The sequence below is a fragment of the Vigna unguiculata genome, chromosome 8, assembly GCF_004118075.2.
Source record: "Vigna unguiculata cultivar IT97K-499-35 chromosome 8, ASM411807v1, whole genome shotgun sequence".
NCBI classification, from domain to species: Eukaryota; Viridiplantae; Streptophyta; class Magnoliopsida; order Fabales; family Fabaceae; genus Vigna; species Vigna unguiculata.
Window position 1 is genome coordinate 4879506 of NC_040286.1, and position 21579 is coordinate 4901084.

The 21579-nt window shown below is 31.4% G+C and overlaps 3 protein-coding genes across 3 annotated transcripts; all 3 read right to left on the minus strand.

Annotated features, from left to right (window-relative positions):
- Positions 1–466: 466 nt before the first annotated feature.
- On the minus strand, positions 467–4797 carry LOC114193062 (ER membrane protein complex subunit 4). The gene is made up of 6 exons (XM_028082763.1): positions 4516–4797; positions 4366–4422; positions 4089–4242; positions 2943–3040; positions 2204–2269; positions 467–858 (listed from the first exon to the last, which is right to left on the minus strand). Exons 1-6 carry the CDS (start codon positions 4636–4638, stop codon positions 820–822), a joined length of 537 nt encoding a protein of 178 aa, XP_027938564.1. The 5' UTR covers positions 4639–4797; the 3' UTR covers positions 467–819.
- Positions 4798–8388: 3591 nt separating this feature from the next.
- Positions 8389–12233, minus strand: LOC114193992 (uncharacterized vacuolar membrane protein YML018C-like). Its single transcript, XM_028084010.1, has 8 exons — positions 11981–12233; positions 11044–11406; positions 10439–10653; positions 10014–10084; positions 9808–9906; positions 9558–9675; positions 9069–9204; positions 8389–8642 (listed from the first exon to the last, which is right to left on the minus strand). The coding sequence occupies exons 1-8, from the start codon at positions 12059–12061 to the stop codon at positions 8553–8555; spliced, it is 1173 nt and encodes a 390-aa protein (XP_027939811.1). The 5' UTR covers positions 12062–12233; the 3' UTR covers positions 8389–8552.
- A 2531-nt stretch (positions 12234–14764) lies between these two features.
- Positions 14765–20909, minus strand: LOC114194729 (probable monogalactosyldiacylglycerol synthase, chloroplastic). Its single transcript, XM_028085107.1, has 8 exons — positions 20015–20909; positions 18958–19130; positions 18130–18291; positions 17903–18044; positions 16732–16956; positions 16124–16186; positions 15972–16046; positions 14765–15332 (listed from the first exon to the last, which is right to left on the minus strand). The coding sequence occupies exons 1-8, from the start codon at positions 20510–20512 to the stop codon at positions 15096–15098; spliced, it is 1575 nt and encodes a 524-aa protein (XP_027940908.1). The 5' UTR covers positions 20513–20909; the 3' UTR covers positions 14765–15095.
- Between the last annotated feature and the right edge of the window lie 670 nt (positions 20910–21579).

Genomic DNA, 21579 nt, shown 5'->3' on the forward strand with positions numbered 1-21579 from the left:
ATTTCTAATAATGTTTTATTTTGGTAATACTTTTACTTATAAAGTACCATTTAAATAATTTAATTCGTTTTTATGAAAGTTATAACCAGCTCAATTTAAAATGAAAACTTATTTTCATTCCTTGTAAACATTAAGTTGTTTCTAAAAAAAATTAAAAAAGCACTTTAATATGAAATTCTATCACTGGGATCCCATGACTCCATCCTCTCTCACTGTAACTGGTACAATAACATTTTTTTGGTATCTTAAAGAAAAGTTCCTTCCATTTTTATTTATTTATTTTATCTTAGAAGTCTTTACAGAAAAACTCATTTAGAAAGACTAAGTATATTTGCTAATTACCTACTAACAACATACTGCATAATTTCAGAAACCTCCAGAATAAAGCAGGCTATTTAGTAAGAGCATGAAAGCACAGATAAATATAGAACCTATATATATGCAAGTGGTGAAAGGGGAATCAACATAAGAATATAAAAGAAATCATTAGCTAATGCTTCTTAAATATAAGGGAGATTCTTATACATCATTTTCCTTTATATCCAACCTGATGAAAGAGATGTAGAAAAATTATAATGTGCATATATTAGAATCCTAAATAAAAATAGAAAACGGTTCTTGATTATTTGGAGCATCCCCAGTCTACTACTACAAATTCTTTCCAACTTTAATGCATTGCTAACAAATTTTTAAATTGGAAACAAGTCATGCCTCACGTGGTCCATCATAACCATTAGAATTTGCTGTTTAGCCTGAATCCGTATCAATGTTTACTCAAAATGCCTCCAAGACAAGTTGGGCATGAAAAGAAATCGGACATCAACCCAAATTTACACCACCACCGGAAAACTCCACCTCCTGAAGATAAGAAAAAAGTAGGAGACACGTCAACCAGTTATAGCCTCATAATTACGAAAATGACAAGCAATAATCAGATCTTTAAATTGACAAAAAACAGGAGACACTCAACCAGTTATAGATGATTTCTTCTTTTTCTGTGAAAATCAGGTATAGAGTTATTTTTAAAATCAACCTTCACAGTATCTTGTTTACACTACATAAAATTTAAAAGAATATGCTTGTATTTTGGTTAGAATCTAATACCAACGCACTAACTCTTACTATGTTTGTTTTACACATTGTATAGCTACGGTTCTTCTATATTTACTATGACATCAATACCATAGAATGACTTCCAAGGATTCTTTTGCAACCTCTGATACCAGTTTCAGTTCAATAAATGAAGAATGAATAAATTTCAATGAGCATGCAATTTCAAGTGTACGGTTACCTAACATAAATCATTGCCTTTTTTCTTTTCTTTTATGCTTTTGAAAGAATTGTTGCTCAAGAGTAATTCCAGCTTATAGAATTGAAAAGTATGACAGGGACTACAGTTAGGAAAAATCAAGAACCAGAAGCAATAACGGTTGTAAGCAGCAGTAAATAAAATTGATAGATTATTGATTTCATCATGGGAAGAATATTAAGAAAGGGTTTACAAGAAATTGGATTCATCGAATAAAATCCCCATAGCCCACTTGAACAGCAGGTTGTGAATAATAAACTCTTTGATATGGAATTTGTCATTAAAAGCATCTTCATAATACCGAAATTCCTTATTTTTCATATAATTTGAGAAACATTGTACGCCGATTTCACAAGATAAGATGATGACAAAATGAATATTTATCAAATTAAATTCAGACTTCTAAAGCATGTTGCTGTAACCTAGGAGAATAAAACATCAAAGTATTAAAGCAATTTATTTCCCAACTGACTAGTCAAGAGGTGGAGCTAGAACATGGTCAGGATTTTTGTTATAATATGGAGCTAGTAAGATAATATGACTAGCTTTTAACTATTGTTTGAAGAGAGCTCAAATATTACAAAGCCTAGACAAAACACGCAAATTTGTAAGTTTTTTAAAGGATTAGTGGAAAAACAGGTCATGGAAGACGGTACCACTCTCCTACCATGTTGAGAAGAGAAAAACAGAGAAGGAATACAATACATTCCATGTGTTAGGTACACATGAGTAATCTTATTTATAATGAAGGGATACAATAATAAGCAACATAATATCTGGTAATGGGAAATATTTGGTATGATATTTCCCTATCGAATTATACCATTTCTACCTATTTTTAATGTAATCAAATCATATCTCAAACATAAGTAATGCCAAAAACAGAAATCAAACCTGAGCAGGTGCCAAGGATGAGACCCAGTCTGATGTGTGTGTAGGAAGAAGCCCCAATGCATTGAGCTGCACAATAGGATAATCACATAAGAATTATTAAAAAAATGTACATAAAATCAAGGTTGTTAAACTTGATAATCTAGATAAACTTGTGAAATCCTAGTAAACTCAATCAATCTTAAAAGTGTTAATAAAAGACAGATTCTATTACTCAAACGCTATTCAATAGCATATCCATATCAATATAAAAAATTTGAACTCCATAAAAAGCAAACATAAGTAACAAAGTAAAAACATAACTCAACACTTGTCCCATATTATATTATATTATATTCAGGCATTTACACTTTTGTTGTAGTTTTACAGATCAGAATAAAATAATAATGAAAACATAAAATTAGCTTCATAAACCACGTGTATATTACAGAACACAAGCAATTTAATCCAAGTATCAAACAAAATCAACCAAAGGTATACACTTTGAGGCCAAAACCTCACATAAATCTAGGCTTGCAAACTTGCTTGTAAAACACAGTTTAAATTTGTAACAATTTGCCTGAACATGAGATATAAACAAAAGAGCTTACAAGCAATTTAACTTGTTTTTGTGTCAAGGGATCATAAACGCAAAACAGTGTAAGAGTTTGACAACAACAATGGCACATACATTTACTTAAAATTTTGAAATACAAGTATCAAGATGTCAACTATGAGGCACAAAATGACTACATATATTTACCTTCCAAACACCTAGTGCCAAGCCACCCAAATTAAGGGCTATAAATAACAACTTAGGTCCAAGAAGCTCCACCTTATTGTCTTTGTAGGGCTCAAAAACTGCAAAAACCAATAGAATGCATTAACAATCCCAGACCAAAGAGAAGCTCCCGAGTACATGTTTCATGAGGTTCTAGCCAACAAAAAAGCTAGTAAACCTAAAGACCGAGAACACATTCACTAATAGAACATTTTGTGTCAGTGTAATAAGACCAAAGGAAGTTAAAAGTATCAGCCATTCCAGGAGAGAATGAATTGCAATAGATACTAAAAAACACTCTTTCCATACCCTGGAAGGCTCAAACACCAGATCACAACTAACAAACAAAGTCTGAAAATAAGGGGAACGTGCAGAAGAAAGAACACCACAAAAAAGCTAACCAATCACTAATACTGAATTTTCAAAGCTTCTATTTTTTCTTTTCTTTTCAAACTTCTCTTAGAAAGCTTTCAATTAATGCCTGGTTTGGTTTAGGGGATTTCGGGGACAATTAAATTTGAAATTGGTGGAACCCACCCATTATTATTTTTCACCTATTTCCTCTCATCCCTCTCCTCGTATCTTCTCTATTTCTCTTCAAAAAGTACCTTTAATTTCTATTTTATTTCTCACATATTTTCACTCATTCTTTTTATTTCATTCACCCAATTTATCTTCGCTCTGCGGAACAGGACCTAAGGGTGCATTGGAGAAACTTATTTGCAACTTATTCGAGCTTTTCTTAAGCTATAATCACTTATATAACTATTTGTAAAACCTTATAAAAATAGCTGATAATACGTGCTTAATTTAGTTTTAGCTCATTTCAAAAGCTCTTGAGTATGACTTACAAAAACAACTTACAACTTAAGGAAAACAACTTAATCTTCTCGACTTGTTGATAATGGAGACAACTAGTACATACGCCATACGTGATAACATAATAAACACTTACTTAAGCTGTTTAACCAAACACGCTAACAAAATAACTGATCTATAAACACACACTTACACATCACAGATCAAGGAATTCGACATTAAAAATATAAAGGCAGAACCATACATCTAAGATCAACCATGCAATCGAACAAATATATACTAAAACGAGACGAGAAGGCGAAAACGTACTCTTTCCGACACTCTGCAAGGCACTAATGGGTTGCCAAAGAGCAGAGAAAGTAATCCCAATGCTGAACAAGTGGACTGTGCTACCAGCCATCCACATCATGAACCCCATCATCAGTAAATTCTTCAGAGGGGCTTGCGCTACCTCCCAAGCTTTCTGTTCATAACGAAAACACCAATCATAAAAAAACAATACTAAATAAAATTAACCAATTTTTCCACAATTAAGAAACCAATTATCATAACTAAAACAATAGTGAAAACAAAAAAGAAGAAAAACCTGGGCTTTCCAATTGGATTCAGCATCCTTCTTCTGGCGACTGAGCGTTGAGTCGTCCTGCACGATTGAATTTCAAATTCAACTTAAAGAAACAAATAATTGGAAAAGATGAAAGAAATTGAAAGGGTTGAAGCGTGCGTGGGAAGGAACCTGGTCGGGAGAAGCGCGAGAGAAACCGGGAGGATCGGGAATATCGCGAGAAGTGGAATTGTCGGAGAGGTCAACGGCCCACCTTCTTCCTCCCGATCCCATCACTCCCTTTCCCTTCTCCATCGATTCTCTCTGCTGGCGAATGCGGCTGCACCGAACCAAACGGCGTCGTTAAGGAGCGGCGTGTCTCTCTGTGGATCGCGTTCAGTGCCGGGTGAGTGAGGGCAACGCTGATGTGAGGTTTCAGAAGTTTCTCTACGCTCGTTTTGCTTTTTCCAAAACGACGTGGTTTTGCGTAGTAGTCATCAGGTATAAACAGAAAAAAGAAAAAGAAAAAGGAGTAATGAGAGAGAAATACAGTGTAGCACTCTTTTCTTAATACTCACGGTGGTTACTTTTTAAGACGTTAAAATTTAATTTAAATACTCACGGTTGTTTGCTTTTTAAGACGTTAAAATTTAATTTAAAGATAGAGTAAATAACAGATATCTACTAGAGCTGTCAAAATGGGTTGGAATCTGTGAGTCAATCCGGCTCACCACGAGTTCGGGTTGGGTTAGGTTGAAATTTTTTTACAAATTTCAATACGGGTTGATTTTTGATCCGGCTCATTTAGAACCCGGCTCATCCGGGTTGAACCCGTGGTGAGCCGGGTTGGCTCACCAACCCGCAGATAAAAAGGTCACATAAGTATTTTTATTTTTTTTATTAAGTTGAGTTTTACATTTGGGTCATGTTAAGTTATTTTTTTATCCAACACATAAATAATTTATAATTTTTTTATTTATTTTGGTTTGTATTTGGATTGTATTAAAGTTTATTTAGATTTTAATTACAGTTACAATTTAGTTTTGACCAAAAAAATAAAAAAATAATATTTTTTTTAATTAAGTGAACCCGTGAGCCAACCCCGTCAACCCGTGGTGGGCTAGGTCAGGTTCGAATTTTTTTGGCTTGCTAAAAAGTAAATCGGGTTGGGTTGGCTTACTAAATCATCAACCCGTGGTGGGTCGAGCCGAGTCGGACCAAATTATCCGTTTTGACAGTTCTGATATCTAGTGGCGGAGCTCTTTAGGAGCCGGCGGGGGCCACGGCCCCCCCAATTTTTTTTCATTTTTTTTTTAGTTTTTTCAATTTTTTTAAATTATTTGTTTAAATTTTTTTAAATTATGTATATTATTAAATTTTTTAAATTATGTCTATCTTTTTAAATTAGGTAATAATATATTAAAAAATTAATAAAAGTTAAGTTAGATTTTTTAAAGTATAATATTTAATGTTAATAAATAGTAAAATATAAAATCAAATATAATAAAAAAAATTATTAAGATAATTTTCATTTTCTCTTTTAATTGTTTACTAAGTTTTTTATATGTTGTACTTATCTCTCATTTTTATCTAACTTTTTGTTACCGAAGAAAAAAAAACAAGTTAAACAGAAACTCATTATTTTTATCCTCATTTTTTAATCTTTTCTTTCATTTTTAAAGAAAAAAAAAAGATAACTTTATCTTGTCTAACTTGGTAATGAAATACCTATTTAATATTTAGTACTCATTTTTATCTTATGACATTTTGTATATTATTTATTTTTTATGAATATAGAAAAGTAAGTAATGTATTATGTGATTTTTTATAGACAATGTTTAAGTGAATTTGATTATTATAATTTTTTGTAGTAGTTATGTCTCTTAATGTTTGATTAGATTATGATAAAGAAAAAGTTAATATTAAATTTGTTTTTTAAATAGGTATATTGATGAAAAATAAAAGAATAAATTCATTTTTTTTTAAATTGATAAAAGAAAAGTGAAGATCAAAACAGGACAATATCGTTACTCATTGCATAACAATGAAATGGAATGCTTGTGATGACTTTTGAATCGATACATGCATATTAGTAAAATGAAAAATGAATATTTTGTAGATAATATGGTTATTTATATTGGAAAAAAATAGCTGAAAAATGTACTTATAATTGAATTATTTGATAAGTTCTAGAATATAAAAAAATGATGGATAAACTTTAGATATGTGAAATTTCTTTTATAGTTATAGTTATACTAAATTATATATTCATTTTATTGAATTAGTAATAGTAATATTAAATATATAAATTTTAAGTATATTATTTTGGCTTCCATAAATTTTTGATTAAGATTCGTCACTGCTGATATCTACAAAGATAAAAAGTAGTAATGTGAAAAAAAAATATAGTTATAATATTATAATACAGAGGCATCCGTAAACTAAGGTTTATATTCAATTATATATATCTAATGTATAATATAGTATAAGATTTGGATTTAAGAATTTTATATTAAACGTATATAAATCCAATTCAAGGTTTTTTTTTATTAGATTGAGTTTATTTGTAAATGTCGAGATGGAATACGATCCTTGAGTTAATTTACTACAAGTTTAAATTGAATTGGGTTAAAAAATTTATAAATTTGAGTAGAGACTAAAAGCCAACTCAACGATCCGAAAATAAAAACACATCACTTTTATACTTCCTGCACCGACCTTTTTATTTCCAGCACCTCCTTAGGTTAATAGGCTACTGTTTCTTCTTAGACCTACATCTTTACTTCCTGCACCTCCCATTAGTGAAAATAATGGTTTTTAATTATGATTTAGTTTTTGAATGAAAGATTTATTTATTGACTAAAATAAAAAAACAATTTTTTAAAATAAGTTTGAATTTTTTACATTTTGGTTTTAATATTAGATTGAAAAAAAATCATAATTTATTTTAGTTAAATAAATTAACTTATTTAAACCATTAACTTGTAATGAGTCAAATCAAATTTAAATTTTTTAAACTCAATAATAAGTGAGTTAAGTTAAATTAAATCACTGATTAACTCGTATTAAATCGAACAAAATTAATTAGATGTACTGCTTTGACAATTCTAAGTTTCTCCAAACTCAACTCAACATGTAGATTAGTTATACTTTTTTACACGGTCTATTTCCTGATTTATCCTTTTAATTTTTAAATCTATATTCATAATGTTTGAAAATTTATATATTTTTTAAATATTTTCTTTAATAAAAACCTCACTTATTAAGATTTATAATATATTTGGATAAATTTATTTAAACAGAGTAGAAGCAATAAAAGATAACTTTTTTTAAAAAAAAGTTACTTTGAGTTGTTACGTTAAAAGATAAAAAAAATAGAGATGTTTGTAGGACAAAATTTGATCTTTTAAAATTCTTAAATCTCTCAATATTCCTAGTGGGAAACATATATGATCCAATCAGAAAAAATAAATGTTTGTTAAATTTCAATTCTAATTTGAGGTTCCTCAACTCATTTATTTTCTTTAAAAATATTCTTTAAGAGCACGATGTTGTTAGGTAAGGGAAATTAAGAGTGAATTATGAATTAAGTTATGATACTAGAAGAAAATTGTAGAAATATTCAGATAGATTTAACTTAAGTGTTACGATTTAGTACGGTTAAAACTATAATTAAGCACAATTTAAATACAATAATTATTTTTTTTTATAAAAATAATGTATTTTATTCTATGGAACCTTTTGATATATAAGAAATACGGAAATAATTTTAGCATGATGTGTTAAAACTTTAAAATTAAATTCAATTGCTAACAATTATTTATGTTAGTAATTAAGAAAAGTCTCGCATTTTGTACTAAATCATTCTCTTATATAATATCTCAAATTTAAATTTAAGTGTTTAATTAAAGTATCACTTGAATATACATGGTACTAAATTATTCTCCTTAATTGAATTAAAAATTGTACTGAATGATTATCTCAAATAATATTTTTTATGGATGAAAAAGAAATCCAATTAAATGAGCGACTATTAAATAAAATTTCTCAGAGAAATAAAATATATGGAAGAGAAACTCAACTAGTAATCTTGAAGCTTAACTCACAAAGCATAGTTTATTAAAGCATTTTCCTTTTCAATCTCATTGAATTGTGTTATATATTCAACTTCATTGTTTACGAACCAAAGTCAAATCAGCATTTCACACAGTTTAGGCTTCATGACTGTACTAAGATTCTTCCTTTTTTAATATACTCAACTCTTTATCACTTCTTGAAATCTTGTCCGAAAGGTTTGCCAGTGTAAATCCTGCAAAAACCTGTTTCCAACATAACCAAAGCATCAATGTCTAACTATAGAACACACCAATAACTTTAATTAAAACATGTTTTTGCATCATTAACTAATAAGAAACTTATTATAGAGAGAACATACACTGAGATTGTATACACTGTGAATTGTGATTGGATAAAAGAATAAGACTAACATGATCAATGCATATATACACTAATTTCTTTTAATTTATAAAGACTGATATATTTTTACACAAATATGGATATAACGAAAGACATAATTCTTTCTCATCAAAATATGAAATGTCGATCACCAATACATATCAGTGATAAGTTCTTCTTATTAGAAAAATAAGATACGAATGAGACATGATCATAAGACTTAAAATCACACTTAAATTAACAACGATAATTACAAAATGCTAATTTATGTTGAAAAAGAGAAATGAAACCTGAATGCATCCAAGAATGTAGACTGCAGAGTACATGCGACTATGAATAACCATGTCAGCTATCATGGCAATAGGAATTGTCAAGGACATGCCCAATGTAGCTACCAAAGGAGTTGTCCAAACTATAGAAAGTGCCCTGTTTCAATATTCATTCTAGTTATTACATGAAATACAATTAATATTCTGCAATCATATGATTATAATATGTGACAGAAGTATCATATAAAAGAGTTGTAACTTGTAAGTATTAAATATATATATATATATATATATATATATATATATATATATATATATATATATATATATATATATATATATATACCATAAAGACATAAAGGGAATATATACGATGTGACAGTTCTGATATATTTTAACATTTTGATATGTCAAATGTTCATTATATACAGCACAATGCATTGATCATCTTGAATGAAATGAAATGCTGATAAACAAGATTTTTCTCTGAAAAGATGATGTTCAACTTACCATAAAAAATCTGAAATCACGCTTGAGAAAATGCTATTTGCTATAACAATCTCCCAAGTTGAGATTGAACTTGGAAATTTGAAATAGGGTTCAATTCCCACAGCACTTAATGGCCATGCTGCATGGAAAGTTGCAGGAGTATCAGTTAAGACGTTTGAAAAAGAAAAAAGAGGCATATTCAATAAAGAATTTATCAATAATGAACTTTTTAATCCCTTTGGTGTCAAATTATCAAAAAAGAAATTCATACCAAGCCACCAAAATCCAAGAAAACTGTAGATACCAATGCAGCCAAAAAGCTTTTCCATGTCTACCATGTCTCCTGATCCAGCAGAGTTCTTGAGAAGCACTGCAATTAATTGATCAATGATTCACAATGATCTTTAAGTCAAAAATTTGAACTTAAACATGTATTATCATTATGAGGTAGAATCCATTGCAATTGATTATTCATACCTGTGAATAAGCCATAAAATACTGCTGAGAGTAGGCCAAAAACGTCTCCAATGATAGTATGCTTTTGAGTACTTGGTAAGAACAACAGTTTCCAATTTCAGAAATTGAAAGAATATAAAGGGAAACATGCATTTTAACATCAACTTGAATCTTTTAACATGTTAGCTAAGATGAACAAAGATGGAGGCTTTACTCAATCACTGAATAAAAGATACTGCATAATGCAGATACGGAAGTTGCAGTATTCTGCTATTCACTATGCATATTAACAAAATTAAAGGCTAAAACTCCTCACAGAAAGTGGAATTGATTTTCCTTGGGGAATTATGCATTTGTGCACTCTAATGAAGTGGACTAAAGGATTGCAGGGTTGAAGTATTGGATGAAAGAGGGTTTTTCACCTTAAAATGCAACTTTGAACTTACTCAGAGATGATGATATGTTCATCTGTTATCCAAGTTTTTCCAATTGTTGTCATGGCGACTCCAGCCATGCTGATCAAAACAGCTGCCATTTTGGTCATATTTACTGAGTCTTGGCCAAGAAAGGCTCCAAAGAAAAGGGTAAAGAGACCTGACATGGAATTCAGAACCGTTGTACTAGCAACACTAGTATTTGCAAGTGCCATGTTTGAAAAATACTGCATCATATCAATCAAGTATAGTGAACATAATGAGTGCAACATCTTCAGAAAAACTCATCATCATACATGAATATTAGAAAAATCTTTTCTTTGTACTTTTGGTGGGGTAGATGAGTGAGGCATGGAGGAAAATATGTTAAAAGCATTAAGAAACATTATAAAGATGTCATGTTGGAACATTTATAGACAAGTCAAGTGTATTTGTATACTGTCAATTATACGCAGTATCTCAACAACATACTCTCAATTCAAATATATAAGATTGTGGCCAACGAATTCAGATATATAAGATTATGCACACCTGATGTACACATAGGTCCATGGTTATAACATGTATTCACCATTCTCTGTACAAAAGTTTTGGTAAAATTTGAAAGGCATTGTTACCTCTTGTGCAAACCATATTGGAGTGAGGTACAAGCCACACTTGGGAATTTTCCATGAGCTACTTTCATTACTCTGTGCAAGCAAGGGAGTTTCATCTTTCTCTTTCTGGACCAAAGACACCCCTTCTTCGATTTCTCTTATGTCATTGTCGGTGATCAAACTACTTTTTATATCAGTTTCTGGTATTTGGAGAATCACATCATCTGTTCTAACTGATATATAGTCCTCATGAATTTTTCTGAACAAAATGTTCAGCAAGCTGAAAATCCACTTCTTGAAAACACAAATGGGAAAATAAATCACCATCACAGATACTCCAAAGTATGTGAGTGCAAAAGGCTGTTTATACTCTTCAAAAATCCTCTGCAATAAAGTGTTGAAATAAGCTTATCATAAGTCTATAACAAAATCTTGCTGCATAATCAAACTATTCCAATGTTAACAGTGAAGCAAAATCAAGTTTTAAGGAACAGTACTACAGCATAATCAAACTATTCAGATGTTCATAGCCATAGCATAGCTCATTCGTCACACGAATTTTTCTTTTTCTTTTCTCTACTATGCTTTGTTGTTCCATTTCGATGAATTCAATCAAAACTCTTGAAGTTAATCCTTTTCCAAAAGTCACAAACAGAAATGTTTATTAATTCATTATATGAAAGTCAGGTCAATGCTTATACAACCTTGTTTTCTGTATCAATTTCACAATTATACAAATAAGATAGATGTGTGAAGGAACAGCTCGCAGTTTCAATAGATTATTATAGATTCAGATTTTGTTTTCCACGCTGGAAAAACACAACAGAATAACATCTTCAAAACACAACCAAAAGCAAATGAAAAGTAGCTTAACGAAACAACATAGCAGGTCAACAAGGGAGGGTAAACATACAAAAAGGAAAAGAAAAAATTAGAAACATGAAAACATAATTCATACCTGAGTTATTTCTGCACAACTAACCCATATTAAAACAAAAGCTCCAATAAGTCCCAACCCAGCATGGTACCTCCAACCCATTACAGAACTTTGTTTTAAGTTCTCTTATTCTATGTGTGAATATATACAAGTTGAGATTCACCCTACTTTTACTAGTAATTCAGCATTGTGTTTTATGGCAATGGTAAAGACAAGCCCTCGAGTTAATGGGAGATATACATAAGATATGAAGACTATTCTAGTACAAAGATTTTAGATGTTAATTCACCAAATTAAGTAACTTGGTTTTTGGAATCTTCATATTTAAAAGGTGGCACATTTATCTGAATTTTATGTTACTTCTATGATCAAAAGTTCAGGTTATACATTTATCTGAATTTTATTAACTACTAATTGTAACTTAAAACTGAATTTGTGTGTGAAATAGATATCAGTCAGAGACCTTAAACAAACATTAATTATGAACACAATAATTTTTTCTTCACATTAGAAGGGTCACGTGACAGTGCTAAAAAAATCTAACCAAAGTCACGTGTTAAAGGTTACAATTACTTGCCTTAGCGTTATCTTAAACCTCTGACAGGTGCCATTGAAAAACTTCAGTTCTTAGCTGTCTTCTAACAGGTGCCATTGCAAAACTACAGTTTCATAGTATCGTGGCAGCGTAGGTTTTAAGGTTTCAACACGAGGACATGACTCACGACATGAACCAAAAGAATATTCACTTACACACCATTTTAGGATATATCCTGAAAGTGCATATTACTCTGCTACCGTTTGCATTGCATATGATTGATCGATAATGATAAATTGTGATTTCTGGAACTGTTTACCTCAGCATGCATTGCTTTTGTCGCAGTGGAAAAAAAAATGTAGCTGTTAGACATGTATGTAACACTATAACACTAGCAATTTCTTCTTTTGGTTTTCAGTTCATGTCATTGTAATTTAAGTAACATATATATAGCACTAATAACATACTTAATGTATTGATGAGATTTCAAGTGGAATGTAACTGGTTCATTAATGCATAGGAAGATTGTTTAACCATTATTGATCAGTAATTTTTAATATATATAAAAGAATAATTTTATTATTATTGTTCTTATTTCTCCTAAAATTAGCACACATAATTATAGTCATATATAATTATAGTTTAATAATTTGATTGTAAAGAAGTACATTACTTTAATAAAGTTATATAAAGTTATATAGTTGACATGTGTGTGTCTTGACGTGCAGCCTTGTGATATATTGGAAGATTTGTTGTAGTGGATGATATATCCTCACTACTCTGAAGTGCATCATTGTGATGTTAAAATGGGTAAAGGAATGTTAAGTACCAATGGATCAACTTTATCTAAAGAAGGTGATCCTTCCTAACTATGGTTTGAGACAAGTAGAACTTTTTCATAATACCTTATTTATCTGAGTTTTAGAGTAAATGATTTATATTCTGATCAAGATAAATATGTGTTATGATAAAAACTTAATAATAAGAAGAATTATAAGAAGAGTGTTGAGATAGATGTACGAGAACAATGTTTTTGTTATAATGAAGACTATTAGGAATAGAAATATGAATTAAATGTCTTATTGAATAAAAATATTAAAAACGAATAATGTATAAAGAAAAAAAAAGTTCATTAAGTACTAAATTTTAAGATTTTATGTTAAAAATAATATTTTATATTTTATATAGTTTATTTAAGTTTCATTCTCCTCCTTGTATTCTCTATGGAGATTTCTCGAATAGTTTATAAACTAATGTCTTACATATAATTAAAAATTAAATTTTTAAAATTATAAAAATTTGAAGTTTAAATAAATAATTATAATTAAATTATTATTCAGTATAATAAATATTAACATATTTTATGTTTAGTATAATACAAATTTATAATCTTAATACAAAAAATGTTAATTTTATTAATTTTACTTAAATTATGTTAATAATTAATATAATTAAATATTTTAATAATTATATGTTTGGTCTTTAATAATTATCATATTGTTATTGTGTTTATTAAAAAAAATATTGATATTCTTACTGAATACAAAAATATATATATATATATATATATATATATATATATTTAATTACCTTATCAAGGATGAACTAAAATCTTTGTACTATTAATATAATTATTTTATTATACTAAAATATAGTACTTATTATGCAACTCAACTATTTTTACACATAATTATAAAATATAGGATTTATAAAACACTGTTATTAAAGAAAAAACTTATGATTGTCTTCAAAATCTAACTTTGTAATATTCGCCTAAATGTCAACTTCTTACAAAATTCATGCAATGAAAAAAAAAATACACTTTTATGGAGAAAAAAATTTAGTTCAAAAAAAGCCCTCTTGTAATAGGATTAGAATGACTAATCTAATTATATTTACAATCAACTCTGAAATAAAGTGCAAAACACCAGAACAAAAGCCCCACCGATACCAAAAAATGTTAGATACATTAATCGATGTGTATGATAGTGACAACATAATTCAAACTATAAAAACAAATTTCTTGCAATTTCCTTCCATCACAAAATTCTAGATTAAAAATATGTATCTTAATAGTTAACATAACTAACTAAATCTTACTGAAACAAACCTAAAAATTGAGAAAAAAATCATCTATAACATAAGTTGTTTTTCAATTTATCTTTTACTTTTTTGTTACAGTTGAGTCTAGAAAGTGTTTAAACAAAAATAGGTATGGACTCATTTAATAACTGTCACATTATTATTCTACAAAGATATGAATATTAGACTTTCCCAAACTAAAATATTTATCATTTTTTTACATGCTGAGACTCTTTGAATACAGATTCAAACTTAACCCTTGAGTGATCTGTGAAGAGAGTTTTTCTCCAGTTTTTCACAGTAAAGTTACCAAAAGAGAAATGTATCCCTAACATGGAAACAAATTGATAAACACAAGAAACATTCAAAACTATATCAACATCAAATTTTCAAAGGAGCATCTGAAAAATAATGATGGAAGACAAATACTCGAATTTCTGGTAGTGATCAGAAAAATGGTTGCCTAATACATTTTTTTCTCAGAAAAAAAAAAAGGTGCAAAAAATACTCTCAGTTCAGTTAAGCTGTACAAGAATATTGTGGTAGGTAGCTTCTTTGTCTAACAAGCTCGTGAAGGTCATGAACAATCTTGAACACAGCATCTGGCCTTGCCAGCCTCAATGCATTTTGTGACATTTGTTGTAGTTCGTAGGCTTTAGGACCAAACCAATCGGCAACAATTTTTGCTATCTGTTTAGGAGATTTACAGAACTTTCCACATCCATTTTCAACTACATAGGGGACATTGCCAGCTTCCTGAAAATAAAAATCCACCATTTAATCAACCATGAAGAGGATTCCCGTAAACTCAAGCCAAAATCTCCAGCTTCTACATTTTTTCATGGAACATATACACAAGTACACAAACATGCAGTACCATAATCCTAATGTTTACTCCCTCTAACCTTGCTATCAAAAAAGGATTTGTTAACATACACTTGTATATTTTAAGAGTTTATTAACAAGTTATGTCTTGGACCTTTTAATATAAACTCATGGTATAGCTTGCTAAATTACTTCTTTTGAAAAACAAGTGTACCATAGGCTAATCCTAATGGGGTTGCTAAAGTACATTCACTTGCTTTTATGAGAAGTTTAACAAGTTATGACCTTTCGTAAAATACACTCTGGAGATTGTTTTACTTCTAGTAGAAAATAGTTGATGCATGTTTAACAAATCCCTATATGAAAAGTATGCATGGATAAAACAAATTAAACAAACACTTGTGAGAAAGATTTCTTGCACCTCTTTACTATTGTCAACTGAGCCTCTAGTTAGATCTAAAATATCACATTAAGTTTTAGAACCCAGTCGCAAATTTACTCCACTGACACAATTGAATCAGTTGGATTTCTTGTACAAAAGTCACAAATTTCAGGAATCAATCAGAATACCTGTCCAGCAATGTAACCATTCAGAATAATAGGGAGGCCTCTGATCTGGGCTTCTGCGATTGTCCCTGGACCCGCCTACAAAAAGAGAAAAACCCATCAACTGCTGCCATAATTAGGTAAAAAAACCTTAAGTCAGGATTGAGGGATCAAACCTTTGTAATGATGCAATCACAAGCACCCATGCACTCCTCCATTTTGGTAACAAATCCCTTGACCTAAATATGAATAAATTAATTCAGGGGCGAGTAGACCATGCTGAATAAATAATTGCTAGGCTCATCAAAAAATTGAAGTGTCACCGACCCCAAACAAAAAACTTAATATGGAAGTTTCACACCTTAAGTTTTCTAGGTTATCTAGTGAAAAGAAAAACTAATATTACCCAGGATCCTATGTATAAGACACTTTACTGCTTGTCCTTAACCAATGGCTCCGGTGCAATATTATTTCCAGTTTGACCATGGTTCAATTGGGTTGAACCAATGAATGGAAAATCAATATTTTCACTAGTTCAATCACCGGTCTAGTTTAAAAAACATTGCATATGAACAATCTGATTCTAAGGCTAAATACCTAGTTCATTGTGCAATACACTAGCAAAAGTCAATCACCGTGAACAGCTGACAATTAAAATTTAAGCGTATTGAGGAAATACCAACGATGATAGAGAGGGTGCAACAAAACTAGAAAATATATGGAATTTATGTTTGAATAAAAAAATATTAACAAGGTTCTGGAAATATTTTAAGGGTAACAATACCTGCACAGGAACCTTCCAATTAATTGCATTCAGTTTGTTAAGAAGTTTCTTATTCCGTCCACAGATCACTAGGATCTGACCTACAGGGACCCCAATACTCTCATCGTATAATGAATCTGCAAGTGCCCGAGCAGTAGCCTCAATGGGACCCATACCTTCCCCTCCCCCCATCAATAGTACAGCAGGAAGATCCTCATCCATTCCTAGATCTCTCCTTAGTTCATCCTACAACATAAAGTAGAGAAGGTCAAAGAAGTCAATCTACCTGATGCACTTAAGAAAATATAACAGTGATGTAGTGTTGCTTGTGACTTCTATTTTACAGGGCCAATTATCTCAACCTTTGTTGGGTTAGTTCTTAGAAGATTTTACACCTACACCCTTCTAATTGATAAATTCCACCTAACACATTACTTTTTTATTTATTGGAAGACTTTGTGTGTAGTTTCCATAAAAGTAGGGGAGTTAGGTATAAAGTCTCTGATAGCAAATGGAATTAGAACAGAAGCACAGTAACAAGGAGGTACTGTAATTTTACCAACAAAAAGACTGTCCAAAAAATTAGCCTTAACCTTATACATCATTGTTACTAGCCCAATTTAAAACATCCACACTTCAACAAGCAATTAACTGAAACCTTAGATCATTTGAAAATAAAGTGAATTGAATTGTATGTTTGATGAAAAAGGAATAATAGTGAAACCAGTTCAGATCCAAGTTGTACAATTAAAGTATACACAATACACTCCTATATATGCATCAATTAGTTACAAGTATATCTGTTATGATGTACACTAATTAAAAATTATAATACTTGACTACAGCCTGTAGTAATAGAATCAGAGAACCCACACAGAACACCAAAGCTGATAATTTTAGTATCATACTATACATTTGGCTGTCGCTTAAACAAAATCAAGGGGAAAACAGTTTACAGGAAATCATTAGCAAAAGTGTGCAGCACTGTTGACATGGAAATGGCTATTATCTACTTTCAATTCAATAACTTCAAAACCTAATATAAATTACTACTCCTACTATCCTATCAGAATTTCAACAATTCAGAGGCATTCATTTGCTAATAGTATATATAGCACATCATTCCGTGTCACAATTACAGAATTGTTGGTAAACTTGCTAATAATTTAAGTAATGGCTATAAGAATGACACCTTTGGCCGGACAGGCTTAACAAAGGAAGGCCGGACAGGTAGACCAAAAATCTTTATTTGGGATTGCTGCAGTCCTGCTTTCAATGCCCTTTGCGCAACATCTGTTGTAGGACAATAGCATCTAGTTACGAGCTTATGAAACCTAAAGAGAACAAGAAATAGGACGTCAAAATAAAATTCTAGATAGATATTTTTTGAAAGGGAAACAATAAAAAAATAGAACTAACCACGTTGGATGGCATGTGCTTAAATCTGTGATAACTGTAGTAAAAACAATCTTATCTAAAAGACCCTTTGACCTCAAAATTCGAAGTGGAACGTGCTGCATCAGTGGATGGACACTGATTATTATATCTGGCTGATATTTCATAAGACCTTTAGCAACCTCACTGTAAAAAGAGAATGAATGGTTTAACTATGACATGTGATGTTATACTGTATTTGAAATGAGATATAAAGGACGTTAATAGATGTGATACTGTATATGCGCAAGGAAATATATTGTGAAACAAAAGATGCAGAAAAGTCAATAAACATTGCGAACATGCAGAGGTCAATCTATCCAGATTACAGAATATCATTTACAGAACATGAATACCAAATTAGAAACACCCTGAAATACTACCAAATTACCATACTATCTTTTTCTTGAAAGTATCAAGTAATATAAAATTATGCTTTAACCCAAATAAATATAGAAACAGAAATAAATGATTCAATACAAGCACAATCTATTCCCACCACTACAAAAATAATGAAACTACTATTGTATAACTTATAAATTTAATGATCAAAGGAAAACTTCCAACTAGAAAGACAGGGAGAATGCTATACCAGTATATGCATGGAGCCTGGACTATCACATATGCATCATTTTGCATACCTATGAACTATATATATATATATATATATATATATATATATATATATATATATATATATATATATATATATATATATATATATCCAATGAATGATCGGCTTTCTTACTCATCGAAGTAATTTGTCAAAAAATAAAAGTAGGAACTGTAGCATGAAGGCAACCAAATCCTCACCGAGCTATGAAAGTTCCAGTTGCTGCAAAATTAGACTGGTGCACAACTCGTGGGGCAGTTCCATAGTAAGTCATCTTCCACAACGGCCCGTGCTTCACCAAAAAGCTATAGCTCCTGGGAAGTTGGTTGAACGGCCAAGGTGTGTGATCAGCCCACAAATCAGTAACGAAAACCTGTACCATGAACCCCAAACTGAGAACACAACCTGACAAAAAAAATACATACTTTCATGTGATTCCCTCTAACCTCCCATCACCTTAAACAAGCAACCATTCCTAAAGTCATCATCACTAACTCAAAATTAGAGGGTATTTGGAAGAGCTTCTAGAAAACTTATTTGAGCTCACTCAAATGACATAACTCAAACTCTTTTTTCTGTGTGGGGAAACCACAGGGATCCTCCAAAGGAGGATGTCTTGCTTAAGTTACGTAGAATCACTGTGCTGTGAGCAAAAAAGCTCTCTTTCAACCAGTATTTGAAGCAATTCAATACCCAGAGCTCAAAACAAGGTCACTGGTTAAGCACAAAAACCCCCCATTTCAAGTTGATATACGTGTTTGGTAATCATATAAGGACTTTTTATAACTTCTCATTGCCTTAGAAAGCTAAAATATCCAACTCAGTCCTTAAGCTATCATCATTAACTTACAATTGAGGGTGTTTGGAAGTGCTTCTAGACAACTTATTGGAGCTTATAAAAATGACATATACCTCATGCTAACTCCTTTTTGTGCAAAGCCACATGTATACTTCACACACCACAATCTTACTCGAGCCAGTTAGAATTATTATAAGCCACAAAGTTTTCTTCTTTTTCAAGTATTTAATGAGCTGTATACCCCCAACACTCAAATTCTGAACTACTAAATAAGTGGAAACAACCTCAAATCACTTATGAGCTCACTGATACTCATAAACACTTTCTACGCTATTTCAAGAAGATTATTTTTAGTTAAACTAATCAAAACAGTCATCACAATTTCCCCCCTACTTCTTTAATAAAGAAACATCTCATACTATTCCCATTGCATAAAAAAAGAGTATAACAAACCAAACCTGGTAATCATCTCCAAATTCTTCATAGAAAGCAGCCTTGATAGCTTCAGCGGACGCTCGATGCCCCCCACCAGTGTCACTCATCAAAATCAAAACTTTCTTGGGCCTCTCACCCTCCACGCCATTCCCGCGAAGCCCCTCATTCTCCACCCCGCCACACTCATCCACTCTAACCCCACTCCCATCCCCGTCCCCATCACAGCCACCACCACCACCACCACCGTCGCCCTCCCCAACTCGCAGCGAGGCGAACCCAATCGGGATCTTCTCGCAGTGAAACCTAACTGCTCTATTAAACTCGCTCAAAATATTCCTGACCCTAACTCCCGCCGCTCCCACCCTCAGTGAAACGCCGCGTTTGGCTCCCGTCCCGCCATTGAAGCGCAGGAAACTGGATTGCACGGCGGTGTCGGTGCGGAAATGATCGAAGGCGAAGCGATTGACATGGGACGCCAAATCAAGAAGCACGCTGGATTCTTGCCTAACACCGTTGTTCATTCTGGCTTCAAACGGTTACCAATCAGTAGTAATCGTTACTAATTGTTCCTAACACTAACAACAAAATTGTTTGAGAATTTTGAGAGAGGAAGAAGCATCGAGTAAAGAAAGTAGAGCAGAGAGTATTATTGGAGTCTTGTTAGAGTCATTTTGTTGTATGGTGTGGTGTGCGTTATGTCATGTGGATTGGGTTGAGGACACTGGGAAGATGCTTGTCACGTGACGAGCCAATGGAGGAGTGCCACGTCACGTGCGACTGAAGCGAACGCAACGAATTTGGTAGTGCAGGCAGGGTTTCAGGGTTGCACAAAGCTGGGTTTTTGTTTGAAGAAAACTACGTTGTTCAGCACAACAAAAAATTGTACGAGAAGGATTTATAGAGTGTCTTGGTGGTCGGTTGAAGGGTAAGGTAGTTAGTTTTCAACAGATGATGACAGCTTCAAAATAAATAAGGAAAGTCTATCCCAAATTCTTTTTGTACCTAGATAAATAATGTGTTTTTATTAAATCAAAGAAATTTGGTCTGAATTCGGTATTAAATAAAAACAAATGAAATTACATCTAATTATTGTCTATTTTTAAATCAATTTCAGCTAAACTTTTTTTCTCAGTTAATGTTGTTAAAAAATATTTTAGTCAAGTTTTTTCGATTAATAAAATTGAGTTCATTTTTTTCGCTATGAATAAATAACATCTTCCGTCCAACCCTAGAACACGTGGTTCTGAGACTCTTTCTTTGAATAGATAATTGCATTGTTTTGAGAGACATGAGATTGGCATGTGTTTGTTATGCACTAGGCATGAATAGTGGCAGGGAAGACCCATCACGCGCCATTGCCGTCCAAAACTTTCAACCATGGCTTATGGGTTCACACCTTCTCACTCATCACTCCAAAATGTGAATCTCACGCACTTACTCTTATTCAAAAAATAAACAACAAAATACCTAAATTCTCTATCAATTTTTTTATTAAATACATGTAAAGAATTTATACGTTAGCACATAATTTTTAAAATTCAACTTAAATATTTAGTCAAATAAAGAATGTAAACAAGATATAGTATTT